General features: G+C 42.2%; 2 protein-coding genes and 1 long non-coding RNA gene across 4 annotated transcripts in view; 1 reads left to right on the forward strand and 2 right to left on the reverse strand.

Moving 5' to 3' along the window:
- Positions 1–1,113: 1,113 nt before the first annotated feature.
- On the reverse strand, positions 1,114–3,204 carry LOC117828233. The gene is made up of 2 exons (XR_004634365.1): positions 3,100–3,204; positions 1,114–2,508 (listed from the first exon to the last, which is right to left on the reverse strand). It is a non-coding gene; the product is annotated as an uncharacterized LOC117828233 (long non-coding RNA).
- Positions 3,205–3,300: 96 nt separating this feature from the next.
- The window catches only part of LOC117827928 (septin-7-like), a 52,037-nt gene continuing 38,741 nt past the window's right edge, over positions 3,301–16,596 (forward strand). For both annotated transcript variants that reach the window (XM_034704801.1, XM_034704802.1), the window contains exons 1-3: positions 3,301–3,468; positions 4,644–4,645; positions 14,629–14,731. In XM_034704801.1, the coding sequence (XP_034560692.1) occupies positions 3,414–3,468; positions 4,644–4,645; positions 14,629–14,731 (160 nt within the window). In that variant the 5' untranslated portion in view covers positions 3,301–3,413. The remainder of the gene's footprint in view (positions 3,469–4,643; positions 4,646–14,628; positions 14,732–16,596) is intronic.
- On the reverse strand, positions 8,560–9,529 carry polr2d (polymerase (RNA) II (DNA directed) polypeptide D). Its single transcript, XM_034704696.1, is given in 3 exon segments — positions 8,560–8,926; positions 8,928–8,975; positions 9,456–9,529. Coding segments are annotated over 3 exon segments (447 nt in total). The 3' UTR covers positions 8,560–8,601.

A 16,596-nucleotide genomic window follows, 5' to 3' on the forward strand; every position in this document is an offset into this window, starting at 1 on the left:
TCAGTAAACAGAAACCCTTCTGTGCACAAATCAGGTCTCTGTATTGACGAACAAATACTCTGTGGTTTGTATTGTTAATGGATACATAACCTGTTTTTCTAGGAGCACTGTTTGTGTTCAGATGATCTAGAGCTCTTTTGATAGAACGGAGGCAAATAATTGCATTCACTGTAAAACCAGCATAGTTAGAGGAATACAAATCACGAAGCATCTCTGTTGGTTTCCAGTGTGATTGTATGTTTTTCTGTCTCCGAGCAGCCTCTGCAGGATCAACACAACAGCTCAATCAATAGTGCATTGTGATGACACAGAAGCACAGGTGGCCTATGTAAAGCCCTGGGTACATCAGCTGCCAGCTTCATATAATGTGATGTGACATGCTCATTCTCTTCTTTGCCACACTCCATTTCATTTGATTTCACAGCCAGAGGCTTGGTGTACTGACACAGCTCACTGAGGCTGCTCATTGATTTTTCTGAAGCCTCTGTGTAGGATGGTTCACGTCTGCTCTGCTCTCTGCTCTCTGCTCGTCCATTTTCCCCTAAGCACCCAGAGTCATCTAAAGCCATACACGGATAAACTCCATCTCTCTGTCTTCTTTCTTTATCATGAAGTAAGCCAGGAAGGAAATGCATTTACTTGATGATGTTATTTTAAACCTGGGCTCTGATTAACATATCGTTAGGTCTAAATGAAAAACACTGCTCCATCAAAAGACTGCTACTAAAATAATCTGATGCTAGACCTGTTTGTCGAGGTAAAATTATTGTTTAATAAAAAAACAACCGTCACACCCCTCTCTTTGGGAGCCACCAGACTGCACAGAAACATGTTTACCTTACAAATCACATGACCTGTTACCTCTGCCTCAGTCTGTGAAGCTTGTTGGTTACTGTGTGATTTTGGCATTGCAACTTAATTGTATTCACCTGCAGCCTAGTATTTATAAGATAGCACAAAATGAGTGTTTTAAAATGTAGTGTGAAAACTATGGCTGTGGTCTTTGAGACGTCACACCCTGGTTTCTGGTCAAATCAGCAGAGCCCATGCATGCAAATGTTATCTCATCTTGACCACCTATAAGAGTCCAAAATTAAAGAGGCGATGACAAGGTTTGCAGTTCTATAGATTTATTTTCCATCCAAAGCCATGATTTCTGGCAATTACCTCTTAAACTAACAGTCTACTCAAATGTATAAAGTAATGCAGGCAGATAAGGATAAACAGATCTTACATGCTCAGGAACGTATGGCAGGGGAAGTTAACGCAGAGCTGAGAGATCTACAGGGATGAGTTGGACTCTGATAAAGTGGCTGCAGGCACACCTGTTACTGCAGACACATTTTCAATCCAGCAGGACACTTGATTGCAGTGAGAGCTCTAACCACCAGGGGGTGCTGTTTAGGCAGCATGGAGAGAATTCACATCAGTGTCGCATCAGCTATTCAGATCTTCCTCTCAATCGTTGTGGTTCAAAAAGTTGTTTTGTTATCATTTGAGCCACACGGATCAAATTATAAAGATGCTTTTTCACTATAGTAGTCACAAATTATATTATGATGATGTCTGCACCAAAATGATGCTCTATTGTGAAAAAGGGAAATCTAAAACAAACAAAGAAATATCCCATTAAATTGGAACTGGTGCAGCTCAGTTAGAAAAAAAAGGTACTTCCTCGCTGTAGGCTGCATTACACTATAAGTTCTGGAGCTTGATAAATACGTTGAAGATGAAATTTCCAATCCACAGGTGGAGGAATATCGAGGCACGTGTGACAGCTGTCAAAAATCTGAAGGTGTAGCTACTTTCTCTGAATCTTGGGGGGGGTAAAAATGATGTCAGCATGCAGACGCTGGTGGAGGAGCTACCTGTTGTCAGTGTCAGGAGGTTATGGTGGAGTTACGGATAGCAGCTGTCAACAATACACAGACTGCAGCTGTGTCTGGTTGAGGGTGTAGGTTGCAGGTGGAGGCAGTGGCTGCAGGTGTTTGGTAAAATTGAATGTAGAGTCATAGGGTGAGGCTCTCAAATGAACATGCAGAGATGTCAGGTTAACATTCGTTTTGCTCCATGCACCTCCAGCCCCAACCACACACCTGCAGCCCCCACCTCAATCTGCTGATTGTTGCTTACATCTGCAGACCAAACCTCCACCTTTCGGCAGTCTAAAATTTCCAACTCAACCTCCAGTTTATAAGGATATCCAACATACATGCTTCCACCATAATCTTAATCCATGACCTGCAGCTACCTAAATGTAGATTGTGCGAAAAAAAAGATGTAGCTAGAGCCTCCTGCTTGAGTTTATACTAAACACAAACATTAGCTGCCATCTAATCCTGTTGAGCGGTGAAAAGGCTCCAAATCAAGTGTCTGCCAAATATCAGCAACCAACTCTGCACCTCCTGCAGCCTTTTCCAGCAGCCTGCACATTCTGCCTTTATCTGCAGATTAGAGAAGGAGGCTCCGAACTCTGGCAAGGCCTCCACCTACAACCTTTTAAAAGTGCTGTATATAGGCAGGTATATAGGCAGGCAGGCAGGCAGGTAGGCAGGCAGGTAGGCAGGCAGGCAGGCAGGCAGGCAGGCAGGCAGGCAGGCAGGCAGGCAGGCAGGCAGGCAGGCAGGCAGGCAGGCAGGCAGGCAGGCGAGTAGATAGATAGATAGATAGATAGATAGACAGACAGACAGACAGACAGACAGACAGACAGACAGACAGACAATCTTTTAGTTTCCTGGTTTTATTATTCGACATTTAGGTACTTTCACAAAATGCCCCAAATTTCATTATTTATTTTATCAAATTTAAAGCAAATTTACTCCTATTTTGCTTTGTTTTTTCTTGTCGTGAATATTTCCACATTTACGATCTCATTCTTCAAATATTGTTCCTTCCTGTAGCTCCATTAAAATCCTCTAGATGGCACTGTTGGATGACTCATTTCCCAAGAGACAGACAGAGTTTCTAGTTAACTTAGATTTCTGTTTATTTCACATTATTTGTGGTGCTTGTGTTTATGAGACTTATTTTAGTGACTTCATCAACCATGCTGAAATAAATAAAGTCGCGTTGAAATGTGTTTTTTGATCACAAACTTACTCAGTATGGTTGTTTTTTTTTCTGAATAACATTATTCACGCAAGTATTAGTATTAATAAAAGTATAAGCAGCTGAACTTTAGCATGAAGATGAAGCTGCATGTTGTAATCAGGTTGTAATGTCTGTGGTGTTTGGTTTCCTGCAAATCTCGCGATAAGTCGCTGTGAGTATTCTCCAATGAGATCGTAAGTATTTTACGTTGGCGTTCCCGCGTCACCCACACACCGCTACGCCCAATAATGTGCGTAGCTCACTCGGTACAACTTCAAGCCGCTGCTACTTTTCAGAGTTGAGTGCCGACTTTGTGAGAGGGAATGTCAAGCGGAGAAACATTGGTTGGTGAAGCAGACGGGAACGGAGGCATAATGGGTGAGTTTTATCCTCTTTTTCGTGACCCCGTGTTCACTTCCGTGTTTGTTTAAAGTTGAGCAGAATGAAACGCTGCCGGTTTGAGTTGTCGGACGGACAGTGTTGATGTAACTGGACCGCCTCGGGAAAACCCGTAACGTATCAAACATTAGCCTAGCCCCCGGGTTACTACTCACACCAAACTTCTTACTAAAACACTCGCTGTGTCTGTGCTGGTTCGGGTCTGAATGCTCTGAAATAGTTGTGGTCTTCCGGTAACTTTTGAGTCCAACCTGAGCCTTGACCACACTACTATGCTACCTTCACCACGCTTTGTTGTGAACTTACTTTACATTAACAAGTATTGGTGACACTACTATGTTAGAAGAGTGTGACAAAAAGTTGAAATACCCTACTTTTATAACTTCCTTTCGGTTTCTGACGAATGCCGAATTGAATAATACGTTTTAATATAACAAGTAATGCATACAAATACGTTTAAAGAACATTTAACGTGAGTAGTTGACGTAATCGTCAGATTTATGAATGGGGTTTGGCGAAGCGCGCCCTTACTTGTCTTAAACGTCCACATTTAAATGATGTTTCCGCAGTTGGTTTAGACGTCAGCCAGGCATTTCCTGTGTTTTTGTCATGAGTGGGTATAAACAGAGTAGAGCCTGCTTATTACAGGAAGAGTACACACTCTCTGCTGTTGCAATCACCACAAATATGTCAAATAATCCCAACATTTAAAAACACGCCTGTCTGCCAGGACGAAAATATGCCTCAGTGAGATGACTACAAGATCATTTCCATCCACGGCCAATGGATATTTCTCCATTCAGCGGTTGCAATTTAATCAATACTGTTATTGATTTCACTTGTGTTCCAGTTTAGTTTGTGGGTAGTTAATTGTGACATCTTTTGGTATGCAAGCTATGCAGCCTGGCCTACACCATTCAGATCACACTGGATGTGAATTACTCAGCACTAAAGTAGTTGGCAATCCAGAAAAGGAGGGGATGAACAAGCACATACATTATATTATTATTATAAAATGTGGTATCATCCTCAAGCATGTTGTCAGTGCTGTTTGCAGGTGACAAAGCACAGATGGGCAGCAGATCAGGCATTCAGACAGAGCGTGTCAAATGGTGCTGCAAGCCACATACCAGGGGAAGTCTGTGATGACCTAGCTGTGTGTGAGTGTGAGCGGTAGGTTTGTTCAGGTGTTTAGGGTAATAGAGTTTAGCCCTGTATTGTCTGAAGGCAACAGGGGGCACAGAGTTGTGTTTTCTTTGAATGCAGCGTGATGTTTGTTCTTGCTTTGTAAGTCACAGAATGTCTCGTTTAAGTTTTAAACCAGCTGTACAACTTAAGAGGACCACTTCATTATAATATTCTGGGACAGAAAGTTGCAGCGTCTGCACATTTGAACGTAATGCATCACCATATGAACAGTTCAGTAATCTTTTGATACATCGTGAGGTCTTGATTTGTTCAAGTGGCAAGGGCGCTGCACATTTAAAGGAGCATGCATGTTTTCAGCAGGGTGCAAAGTTACCATGAAGACACACAATGACTTCTCTGGACATGAAGTGACGGCACAAGAAAGAAACACAGTGACGGGTTCCAGTTAAGCAGCGGTAGCATTGAATTGGAACAGCTTCTCAGTGATGTATTGTACCCCTCTGTTGTTTGAGCATCAGACAGACATCTGGTAAAAACCTTCTGCATTAAATGATAACTAAGCCTAAACAGCTCTGAGGATACACTTTTAATGCTTGTCATATAGAGCTGATAGAAGTCACTGCTAGCCATACTTCAGCTTCCAGAAAAGCAGCATTCATCACCTTAGCAGCACCTGCATATGAAACGTGTTTTCATGTTATGAAAGAAGACTTCATATGAGGTGAAAGAATGCATATTTCATGCAGCATGAAACTGCTTGCTGACGTTTATCTGTGCATGTGCTTGAGAGGTGCCTGCCTTGTGACAGAAGTAGGGCAGCATCTAGGGCTGGGCGATAATTCTATAATGATAATTATCGTGATATAATTTATCTCACTATCAATATAACAAATGTTTGATAACATTTTGATATATTTAAACCTGCAATTACACCCCCGTACCACTGGAAAGAGTGCCTTAAACGCTAGTTGCCACCCAACATTAGACAGAAGAAGAAGACGGCATTGAATAGCCAATCATGTCACAGGATGAGCGGTAGGCGGGGCTTAAAGACGTGAACAAACTGTCTGGTTTCTTCAACTTTCACTCAGGAGCAAAAATTGTCCTTTAAATTTAAATGAAATAATGATTTGATATTTATCGACATTGACTAATATGAAACATTTTTTCACGGTAACATCTCTTTCAATATCGCTCAGCTCCAGCAGCAACCAATCAACTTCATCCTCATTGATTATTTTGCCAGTTATTTACACATTTAATTGATGAATAGTTTGGTGTATGATGTTGCACAATACAGGAAAATGCTGTTTACAGTTTCACAAAGCTTAGATCAAGACTGTAACAAGCTTATGTTTTTGTTTACTAGCAGTCTAAATCCTAAAGACTCTTAATCTAGAGCCCATGTGTGGATATTATTGGGCTGATACTGAAAGCTACTTTACCAAAGGGAGTCTGTCTTACAGCTGCAAGAAGTGAAGCTTTTCTATGTGAATTATATTCCACTTTGATACTCAGAGTAGAGCTGGGCAATATTGAAAATGATGTCATCACGATAAAATATTTCATATCAGTTGATATCAATAATTATCACAGTAAATATCAAGTAATTTTTTCTTTTAAATGTAGGCAGATTTTTGGTCCTGAGTGAAAGTTGAAGACAGTTTGTTAGTTTGTATCTGGATTTCATTTTCTGATAAACTTCTTGAATCCATCATTTCTGACGATGCTCATCGGAAGCATGTCTTTAATGTAAGATGAGCGTTTAAGGCCCATTAGCCTCCCTTTCCAGTGGTTGGGGGGTGTAATTACAGGTTTAAATAAAAAGTATTTTTATCGAACATTTGTTATATTTATATGGAGAAAAATTATATCACGATGATTATTGTTATTGAATTATCGCTCAGCCCTACCTCAGAGGGCTGCTTTCTCTAACACATCCCTTTAATTTAAGGAATATTTAACAGACCACCGTCTGCCCGGCTGTTAGGTTCTGCTAAACGTGCTGCAAACAGTGCTGAAAGGATTGTAAATTATGCAGCCTGATCTCTCTCTGAGTCACCCGCAGGATTGTTTTCTGCACTTTCTGAAAATAAGTGTTGCATGTCGAGCATATTGGGAGCACAGATATGTCCATATGAGTTGACATCCGCTGACTCTGATGTATCGGTCTGGCTCTAATTAAAAAGGGGTAAGATAGCTGAGCTTAAACTTCCCATAGACATTTTAGAGGAATTTGCTGTGAACTCTTTAAAACTTTTATATTCCCAAGTGAGCTGAAGAATTTGGGGCTTTTTTCAGACCCAGGCTGAGCAGAGCCGAGCCGTATCAACAGAGACGTTTGGAAGAATAACAGTGCTGGATGATGCATGAAATGTCTGAGCTCTCCGAAGGTCGTGGGAAGAGGTCTGTCAGAAAGCACCGTATCCTCTCTGCTGCAGAATTCACACTCAGTGTTCTGCGCCCCGCCTCTGGGCTCGTCGGACCTCCTCGTAACCCTCGGCTTCCTGGAGGCTCACCACATTGTTTCCGGTAGTTGAGCAAAACAGCAAAGTGCAGCATGCATTTTTCTGTCTGTCTGTCTGTCTCGGTCTGTTTCTGTCTCGTTGCTTCTCTTGCACAGATTTCCTCTGTCAGTGACGGCGGCCTGAAGCTTCAGCTGAAGACACAGATGTTGGCTCTCTTCTAGAGAATTGAACTCAACTATTCAATGCTGCTTTTAATCAAGCCCTGCCCTTCTTTTGTCAAAGTGGACCGCCAGTAATTCAGCATGTTTTGTGGCTCTAAACTACTCATGGGTATAAAAGTTTTTGGATTGTTTCAGTAGATTGCTTCATCTGCAGATTGTAATGGAGCTAATCCTTGAGGGCACACACACCTGATCAAAGTACGTCCACTAAAAATGTCTGTTTCTGCCACAGGTGGGCTCACACCGTTTTTCTAATAGTCTAGAAACATTTGGAAAGATCCCTCCAGAGGTATAAAGAAAAGTTGCTTTATTTTAAAACAGAAGCAGCCATCATATCTCTCTCTTCAAAGTCACCAGACTGCATTAGAAAACACTGTAATTGTATCTTTGCAGAGTAATGGAGGCTGCTTGTCCACTGCTGCTTCACGAAGTTAGTTAGTTTGTGTTAGTTTATAGTTTGTGTCCTCGTGTGAATTTGCCGTAGAAAAAAGTGAGTTTCAGTGTAACAAAATGGTTCTGTAGCACACAATGACAAACACAGAGTAACTGATAAAGGCTGTGGTAGACCAGCAACTCCCTTGTTGGAGTCTAATGTAGGGCAGGGTGATAATTCGATAACGATAACTGTCCGACGCGACTGTAGTACAGCTGAACACCGAATAATCGTGATACATTCAGTGCACTGTGGGGGGGAAAAACCTTCTGCCTGTAACCCTTAGAGATCTTAAAGGGGAGAGCATAACTCAAAACAATACTCTACTAAACTGATACACAGAACACAATTTGATATATTTTTGCTGTAAATTTAAAATCAAAGTATGCAAATGACCTCATCCTGAGAAAAATTTGAATCTACAAACTAAAACTTCACAAAAATCTCATCTCACATTAAAGACCTGCTTCCTGTTAGGACCGTCAGAAATTATGGATTTAACAAGCTTATCAGAAAACTAAATTACAAATACAAGCTGACGAATAATTATCACGAACCGGCAATTTATCATGATAATTATGGATATCGACTGACATGAAATATTTTATTGTGATAACATCTCTTTCAATGTTGCCCGGCTCTAGTCTGGTGTATTTATCAAAAGTTATGTAACAGCCTTTTTAGTTAAAAAACCCCATCTGACTCTCTTTGACAGAAAGGTCTACATCTTTCTGTTGAAGTGTCTGACATTAATACAAATCTGAGTAGATATGTGGCATTAACACTTTCAGTGGATGAACTTTGACCAATCACTGCTGCCCCAAGGATTACATCGCAGCCATCACAGCTGGCTCTGTGCCTGCCGGCTGAAGCAGTCTGCCGAGGCAAAGTCAAAAGTTTGTGTAGTTGTCCAGATTGTGTCCTGGAAGCTTCTCTTGGTCTGGATGTCGTTGAGGATCTGATGCAGCTCCTCGTCTTCAAACCGCCCATCCAAACCAGGGATCAGGGCTTTGGCCTCCTCTGCAGCTTCAGGACGCAGGTTTGCTAAACTGGCCAGCTCAGACTTGTGGAGCTTCTTCTGTAGGAGGAGACTGCGCACAGCGGTGATGGTCTTGCGGTTCTTGAAGTGGCTGAAGTGGGGTGTGTAGTTAAGGGTCTTCATGAAACTCCTGCTCGTCCTCGGTGCTCTCGTTTTGTCCCAGGTTATGAAAATACCTTTTGAATTTAAATATGTCAAAAAGTAAGGAAACTTCTTTTTGCTTACTTTTGTATTACAGTTGCCTCACTTCTATTTCTGTGATTGAACTTTTAAACCAAACAGACTCAACAGTTAGATAACTTGTCTCCAGCAAACTGAGAGTCGAAGCACAAACTGAGCAAAATTCATCAAGCTTTATTTAACGTAACGACTGCACATGTGTGGTTTCAGTTTGTCTGAGAAGCTTCAGCTCTGCTCGCTGTACGTGACACCTCTCCTCCAGATAAAAGAGCCGTAACCACAGAGCAGCAGAAATATATCCACACTATCACTTTTAAGTAAAACTACTGAGTGTTGCATTTTCAACACGCTGCAGACTGAGGTTTGTTCCTGTGCTGTCATTGGTTGTTGGAGACGAGCTTCAGTGTGCAGCAGTGTGCACATTGTTTCAGGCTGAATGTTTGACCGCTCTGCTGTTCGTCATCTGTCTCCCATACAGGAAGCAGTTGGAAGACGGCCCAGGGATGTAAGCCCAGTAGGCCTCTGGTGTGTCAGACACGTATGTGTGCATGGTAATAGTGTGACGGATGGAGGATATATCGTCTTAAGGGCTCCGTTTAACTGATGACAGCTCCTATAAACATGACTGTTGATTCTGTATAGTCGCTCTGCTGTACGCCGGACTTTGTTTACCCATACCTCCCAGTAATGTGGGGAGCCAGCAGTCTGTTTGCTAAACGGTGAATGGACTTGTACTTGTATATTGCTTTTCTAGTCTTTCTGAGCACTCAAAGCACTTTTTCACCCATTCACACCTTTAGCTTATCTCAGTCATACACATGAATGAGGGTCGGCATGTGACTGCAGGAGCTGGGATCGGACCAAGCGGCAACCTCCGGTCTCAAAATATGAAACCTATGCAGAAGTGTTATAAACTGCAGTTCATTGAGTGTCCACTTGAGGCTGGCTGCAGAAACACCAGACACCACATACACACCCATTCAAAGCAGACAATCTTTGCAGCAGAAATAAACATGTACAGCCTGGATCAAAAAACGGCTTGGGTCTACGTAGCTAATTTCTCTATTGGCACACACTGTACGGGGGGAGTATTTTTATATTGGGACAGCTCAGGAGATATTAAGATTACGAGTTTTGCCCAATTAAGGACATGACTGACAGGCGGGAACACAGCTGTTGGCGAGGAGGCTCAAAGCCCGTCTCTTTACCTCACACTAGCTTGACAGAAGTTAGGTTGAGTTCAGCATTACCACTAGGCTCCCGCCAACAATTGGCTTAAAACAGCGCTTCAGTAACAGATGGGTGATGTCACGGATACTATGTCCATTAATTATACAGTCTATGGATCTAAAGGCCAACCTTCCGATTGATAAACAAACGACCCACTGAGCCACAGCCGCCCCAGTTTCAACACTGTTCACTTAAAGGCCCATTTGATTCCTTTGTTTGCCACTATTATCGGCCAATCAGTGCCTTTTACAGAGGTAATCAGTAATATGCACTGTCTTTAAATTATTTGTCACGGAACTTGTGATTCAGAAAACTGTGGTTTTAGAAACGGTGGTATCATCATGTAGTTAGTCCATCATAACGTGCAGTAAACACATGCAGAGTCAAGTCACTGAGCAATCCCCATCCAATAGAAAACTAAAAATCTGAATTTGCAGATGTTATGGGAATGTTTTTTCCCTCCTAAATTGGTTCTCAAATCCCCCCGTCAGTTGGGCTTTTGTTGACCCTTTCAAATGACAGTCTTTCTATACTAAGTCTATTTCTTGATTTACCCCAGGACTTTGGTAAGCTGTGTGGTGAGGTACGGCCACAAGTGTTGTGAATGAAGAGCTAAGAAACATACTTGATTCCTCATACTTTTGTTGTTTTGGATACTGTTAACTAGCAGGGCTTTTTTACTGTTTAAAAATTATTTTTACGTAATTTTCTGATGATAAATATCCAGATATTGCTGCAAGGAGACAGATTGAGCATAATTACATGGGACTTCCACCAGATCCGCATCCGGTCTGTCTCTGAGCTGCTGCAGTCTGGCTCTGTGCTCTTCGTCCGGCAACACCCACTGGTTGCGTTTTCAGAACGCAGCACGGAGCAGGACCACCGGACAGAGTCATGTGACCGAGGTTTTCCCGCGGTAATCGCTGAATCAAGGATTCTCCTCCTCCTCTCCTCATCCATGTTGTCTTTCTGGTCCTCTGAAAACCTCTGACGTGTTGATTCCAGGCCTGGCTCCGCTCCTCATGACGGTTTGTTGTCATAGTTAAGTGAAATACGATCTGGTGATAACACAGTGTTTTATTCTGAAAATTAACCGGATGTTTTCATTTTGCTTTGGTGCCTGACTTCCTGTCCCGCTCCATCTGCTCTGTTGAGATTGATGCGAAAATAGAAGTCTTGTGTATCTGATCCGGAGGGCTCTGACTTGCCAGATCAGAGACGCAGGAGCGGATCCAGTGGAAGTTAACACATTGACTAGAATAGAAACTTATCAGATTCAGTGCCGTGACAGATTGAAGACGGACAGGACACGAATCTGGTTGAATTTAGCCGTTACACCACATCCAATACTAGGGTGTACCGTACCCCTTCAGTGTTCAGTACTGACGTGGCCTGTGTGATCAAAATCTTGCAATTATGATGCTAATTTTAAAACAGGAGCCCCAATCAACCTTTCCCGATGAAGTGCAATACTGTAAGCGAGGCAATTTATTACCTTTTATTAAAGCATAACGTGAGGAGACCTCCAATCATCAGAACAACAAGGAGAGGACCACTGCATGCAAAACAAAGTTCTGTCACCACTACACCTTTGTGTGGACACGTTGCACGCTGAAACCTTGAAATGTTGGTGTCCAGATGTGTGATTTCACTTTGCATTATAGCATAGCGGTAGAGTGAGAGGAACAGATTGTAAACCCACAGCTACATTCAGCCACCCTCGGACACACACACACACACACACACACACACACACACACACACACACACACACACACACACACACACACACACACACACACACACACACACACACACACACACACACACACACACACACACACACACACCGCTGTTCTGCCCTGCTGGCTCTGACGCCACACATCGCCACTTTATGCCTCTGTTACTTCCTCAGAGGGAGGATCAGAGCTGGAGTGTCTCTGTATAACGGGGGCGTAGATATCCTGCCTTGAAATGGCAACATGTAAGAACTGCCCGAGTGAAAGAAAGATGATTTTTGTGGAATCTGCATCCTGATATTTTCAAGTGGATAGATGATGAGCTATATACGTCTACATTTTCTTAAACCAACCTGAGGAGAAACTGCTCTTTTGTAATGTGCAGCTAAGTGGATGAAAACTGTCTTCCTGCAGAAAGGAAGTCTGTCTTCTGTCTGTTAAAGTTTTTGATGTTTAGATGTATGAATGTGGGGAACACTGGGGTCAGCCTGCCTGTTTTTACACACACGTTAATTAACCTCAGACTTTGAAGAAACGAAAGGCTCAACATGACTTTGTATTTTTGTTACTGCTGTGATATTTAGGAAAAACTCTGGCTCTGTTATTGGATGTTTCATGTCTGTTAACTGGCAAACAGGGACTTATAAAAACTCTGAGGCCTGCTCTCCAGATCCACAGCACATCTGTCAGCTGCATCCCTATTTCTGTGATTTCACTGACGTCTTCCTCTGCTTTTCTCTTCTCTGTTTATGCTCCTGCCTCATGGACCTGCCTTCCTCTCTGGCCGCTGCCTCCTCATCCTCATGTCAACTTCTTTTGGTCATCTGGACAACCTGTCTGCTCCACATCCAGCTGTAAGTACTCCTCAGCCTTTGGGCCTTTGGGCCTTAGAGATTAGAAATGATAGTCTGTTAAATTCACTGGTTTCCAAATGTTAAGAAATACTCAGAATTTCTGTCTTTAAAGTGAGTTTTTATAAATGAGTCACTTGATTGTCGACACGTACAGCTTTAGGAAGTTAATTCATTTAAATTCAATCATGACAAATGGACCTGGAATTGAAATAATGATGTACATGTAGGGTCTGGCAATAATTCGATAACAATAATTATCGTGATATAATTTTTCTCAATATAGATATAACAAATGTTCCATAAAAATATGATATATTGAAACTTTAATTACACCCTCCAACCACTGGAAAGGGGAGGCTAATGAGCCTTAAACGCTAGTTGCCACCAAACATTAGACAGAAAAAGAAGACTGCATTGAACAGACAATCATGTCGCAGGGTGAGAGGGGGGCGGGGCTTAAAGATGTTCGGTGCTGAATGTAAACACAGCTGAAACGAGTGACCGCGACACTGAAGAAAATTCAAAACCTAGCAACTCAAAGCAAAGTCGCTAGTCTGACACTGTGTCGACTCTGCTTTAACTATTAACTTAATACACTTCATTTATAAACTTCAGGATGTGGGTAAAGGAAGAACACAGAGACAACTTCTGCTGTGCATCTTCAACACGTTTAGACGTCAACAGCAACCATAGGACAACTGAACACTGAATAACCGTGATGCATTCACTGCACTGTGGGAAACAACATTACTCCGCCCATAACCCTTACCCATCTTAAAGGGGAGAGCACAATTCAAAACAATACTCTACTAAACTGAAACACAGAATACAATTTGATCTTTGTTGTAAATTTAAATCAAATTAGGCAAATTACCTCAACCAGAGAAAAATAAGAATCTACAAACTAAAACTTCACAAAAATCTCATCTTACATTAAAGACCTGCTTCCTGTTAGAACTGTCAGAAATGATGAATTCAAGAAGCTGATCAGAAAACTAAATCCAGATACAAACTAACAAACTGTCTGGTTTCTTCAACTTTCACTCGGGAGCAAAGATCTGACTTAATATCGAAATGAAATATTGATTTGATATTTATCATGATCAATATCGATATCGACTGATGTGATACATTTAATTGTGATAACACACTTTTCAATATCGCCCAGTTCTATGTTAATGCAGTGTGAAAGATGAATATAATCATTTGAAGCGATATAACCAACACTTCCTGTTTTTGCTGTATGAAAGAACACCTCAGTTCTCCTGTTTAGGGAACTGTGCATAAATGTGCCACCTTCACTTCTCCTCAGACGCCAGTTTTGTGAAACGGTGGCACTGGTATCTAAGGAACATTATTATTTGCAGCTGCCCTGCAGAGACACCTGCAACTGCTGGAGTTATTTTATACATGAAACTATAAAAGATAGAGACAAGCTTGAAAAATCTGAGATGATCTAGACCTTTTGGAAAATGGAACCAGGTCTCCCTTGTATTAAAATTCATTTTAACACATTTCAAACTGAGACCTATCTTTGCATGTTGTTGGGGTCAAAACATTTGCTCCTATTTGTCAATTAAATCCCCACTAAATATCCAACATTAGAGCCAAGAAGTGATTCCAAGAATCAGAGTGTAACCATGTTAATCAGATCTAATCTGTTTATTCAGGAACAGTGTACTTTGTGTTTTTGGCTCCAGGGGTTTTGTAAATGGTTTCTAATGTGCTCCTAACACCTGAGCTTGCAAGTGAAACAACCTTCCACAATCATGCTCATGTTCCCATGCAGTGTTGTAGTATCAGCTCTGTTTGTTTTTGGTCCACAGCAACAGAAGAACCTGGAGGGCTACGTAGGCTTCGCTAACCTTCCCAACCAGGTTTACCGTAAATCTGTGAAGCAAGGGTTCGAGTTCTCCCTCATGGTTGTGGGTGAGTAATTCTGTTTTGGCTGGTTTTCCACCATCCCTGCTTCTCCTCCATTTAAGGCACAATCAGGCTTTTGTCTCGGGATAACTGTTTCCCAATCTGTTTGCCTGTTCAAGTGTGCAGCTCTGAAAGATGCTTATCCGGCTTCATGCACTGAGTCTGTGTCTGTGCTGGAGAAACTACTGTAGAGTAGTGTTGAGTTTCACAGACACGTCATAGCTGAAGTGCTAGCAGCTGGCCGCCCGTGCACATTAGAGATGGTTTCAGTGGAGGAGGATAAAGTTGCACTTAAAACACAACTCTGGGAAGCCATATTTAAAACAAATGTCAGCCCTTCAGCAGCACAGGCAGACCACGGCTGCTGCATGTGTGTGTTTGGCTCTTGGATTGTGTGGTGGGAGGAGGTTTCCTGTCATTCCATTCATGCAGCCAAAGCCCGAGCAGCTGATTCGGAGAGCGGCGCGCCCATAGGACCCTTCCTTTCTCCCGTTACACGTCGTCCAGAGCTACCTGGAAGCAGGAAGCCGCTCTGAATGCTCACATGCTGTCACATCCTGTCCCCCAGAGTTCATGGATTTTACTGCACTACCCAGCCTGCCTCTGGGGCCAAAGAGCCTGTCTCCATGGCAATCAGAACACCCACCTCCTCCCTACCAGCTACGTCCATGTAGTAATGCCCGGGAGTTTCCCCCCGCCGTGCACTCTCAGCAGAGAGGCTGTTATGTGGCAATTTAGCGTGTAGCATGTAATTAGGATAGTAGGGAATTTGGCGGAGTCAAGTGTTTGTCACGCTGGAGGAGCTGAAGTGTCAGACAGGGTGCACTTTTCCTTAATTTTTAAAAAGGCTCGATGGCAGAGTTGTAAAACGTGGAATTTACGGCATCTAGAGGAATTTCTACTGGCATATTTCAGAGTGAGAGACAGCTGTGAGGTGAAAGAAGTCCTGATCCAGTCACACTCACACTTGTTTTCCCTCTGCCGACTTAGTCAGACATTACAGCATGTTTTTAATGAGGTGGAGACCAAGCAGCTCACACCCACAGGAAAATCTGAACACGCCATGAATGAGAAAGGCAGAATTTATTTCTGCCCGTGTTTTTTTTATTTATGGCACAAACTAGAGTCATACAGGAACACACCCTGGGCCTGGACTCTGTTTGGTATCTTACGGAAGAAAGTAGATAGCAGCTTTTTTAAGAACACATTATGTATTGATTACCATCGGGACATAAAGATCATTTTAACAAGTATAACAAAAAGTGGATCTAAATCTGACTACCAACCCCAGCTTTAATTATTCGATTTTTAAAAGGTGAACAAATAATCGAGCATTTGAAAACCACTTTACTTGAGACTTGACTTGGACTTGGAATTAAAGACTTGAGACTTACTTGAGACTTGCAATACAATGACTTTCTCCCATCTCTGCCACCAGCCTTCAGTCCTCCTTGCTCATGCCTGTGCTCACACATTGCTCTGGTTTAGTGGTTAAATGCCAGATAAAGTAGACACAGCCTTCATCCAACATTATCTCCATCTTCCAGATCAAAATACTGACAAACCACACAGAGCTACGAGACCACATCTGTCGTCTGTGCTGGATTACAGCAGGGAGAGCAGGCTCACTAACCGGAGCTACAATGCGGCTGTTGGATTGAAGCTGCACCACAACATAGACTGAACTTTAAACCAGCATTTTTGGCCAACATGAGTGATGTCTTCATTCATTTAACTGCAGTTATTCTGGTGCCCATTAGCAATGATGATGAGGTTTAACAGTTAATGTAGGGCCTTATGAAATCCGTTTTATTTTGTTCTGTTTTTTCCATTTTAATTTTTTTGAATTCTGCTTTTTACCCTTTACTCTT

The sequence above is a fragment of the Notolabrus celidotus genome, chromosome 16 (assembly GCF_009762535.1).
Source record: "Notolabrus celidotus isolate fNotCel1 chromosome 16, fNotCel1.pri, whole genome shotgun sequence".
Lineage (NCBI taxonomy): Eukaryota > Metazoa > Chordata > Actinopteri > Labriformes > Labridae > Notolabrus > Notolabrus celidotus.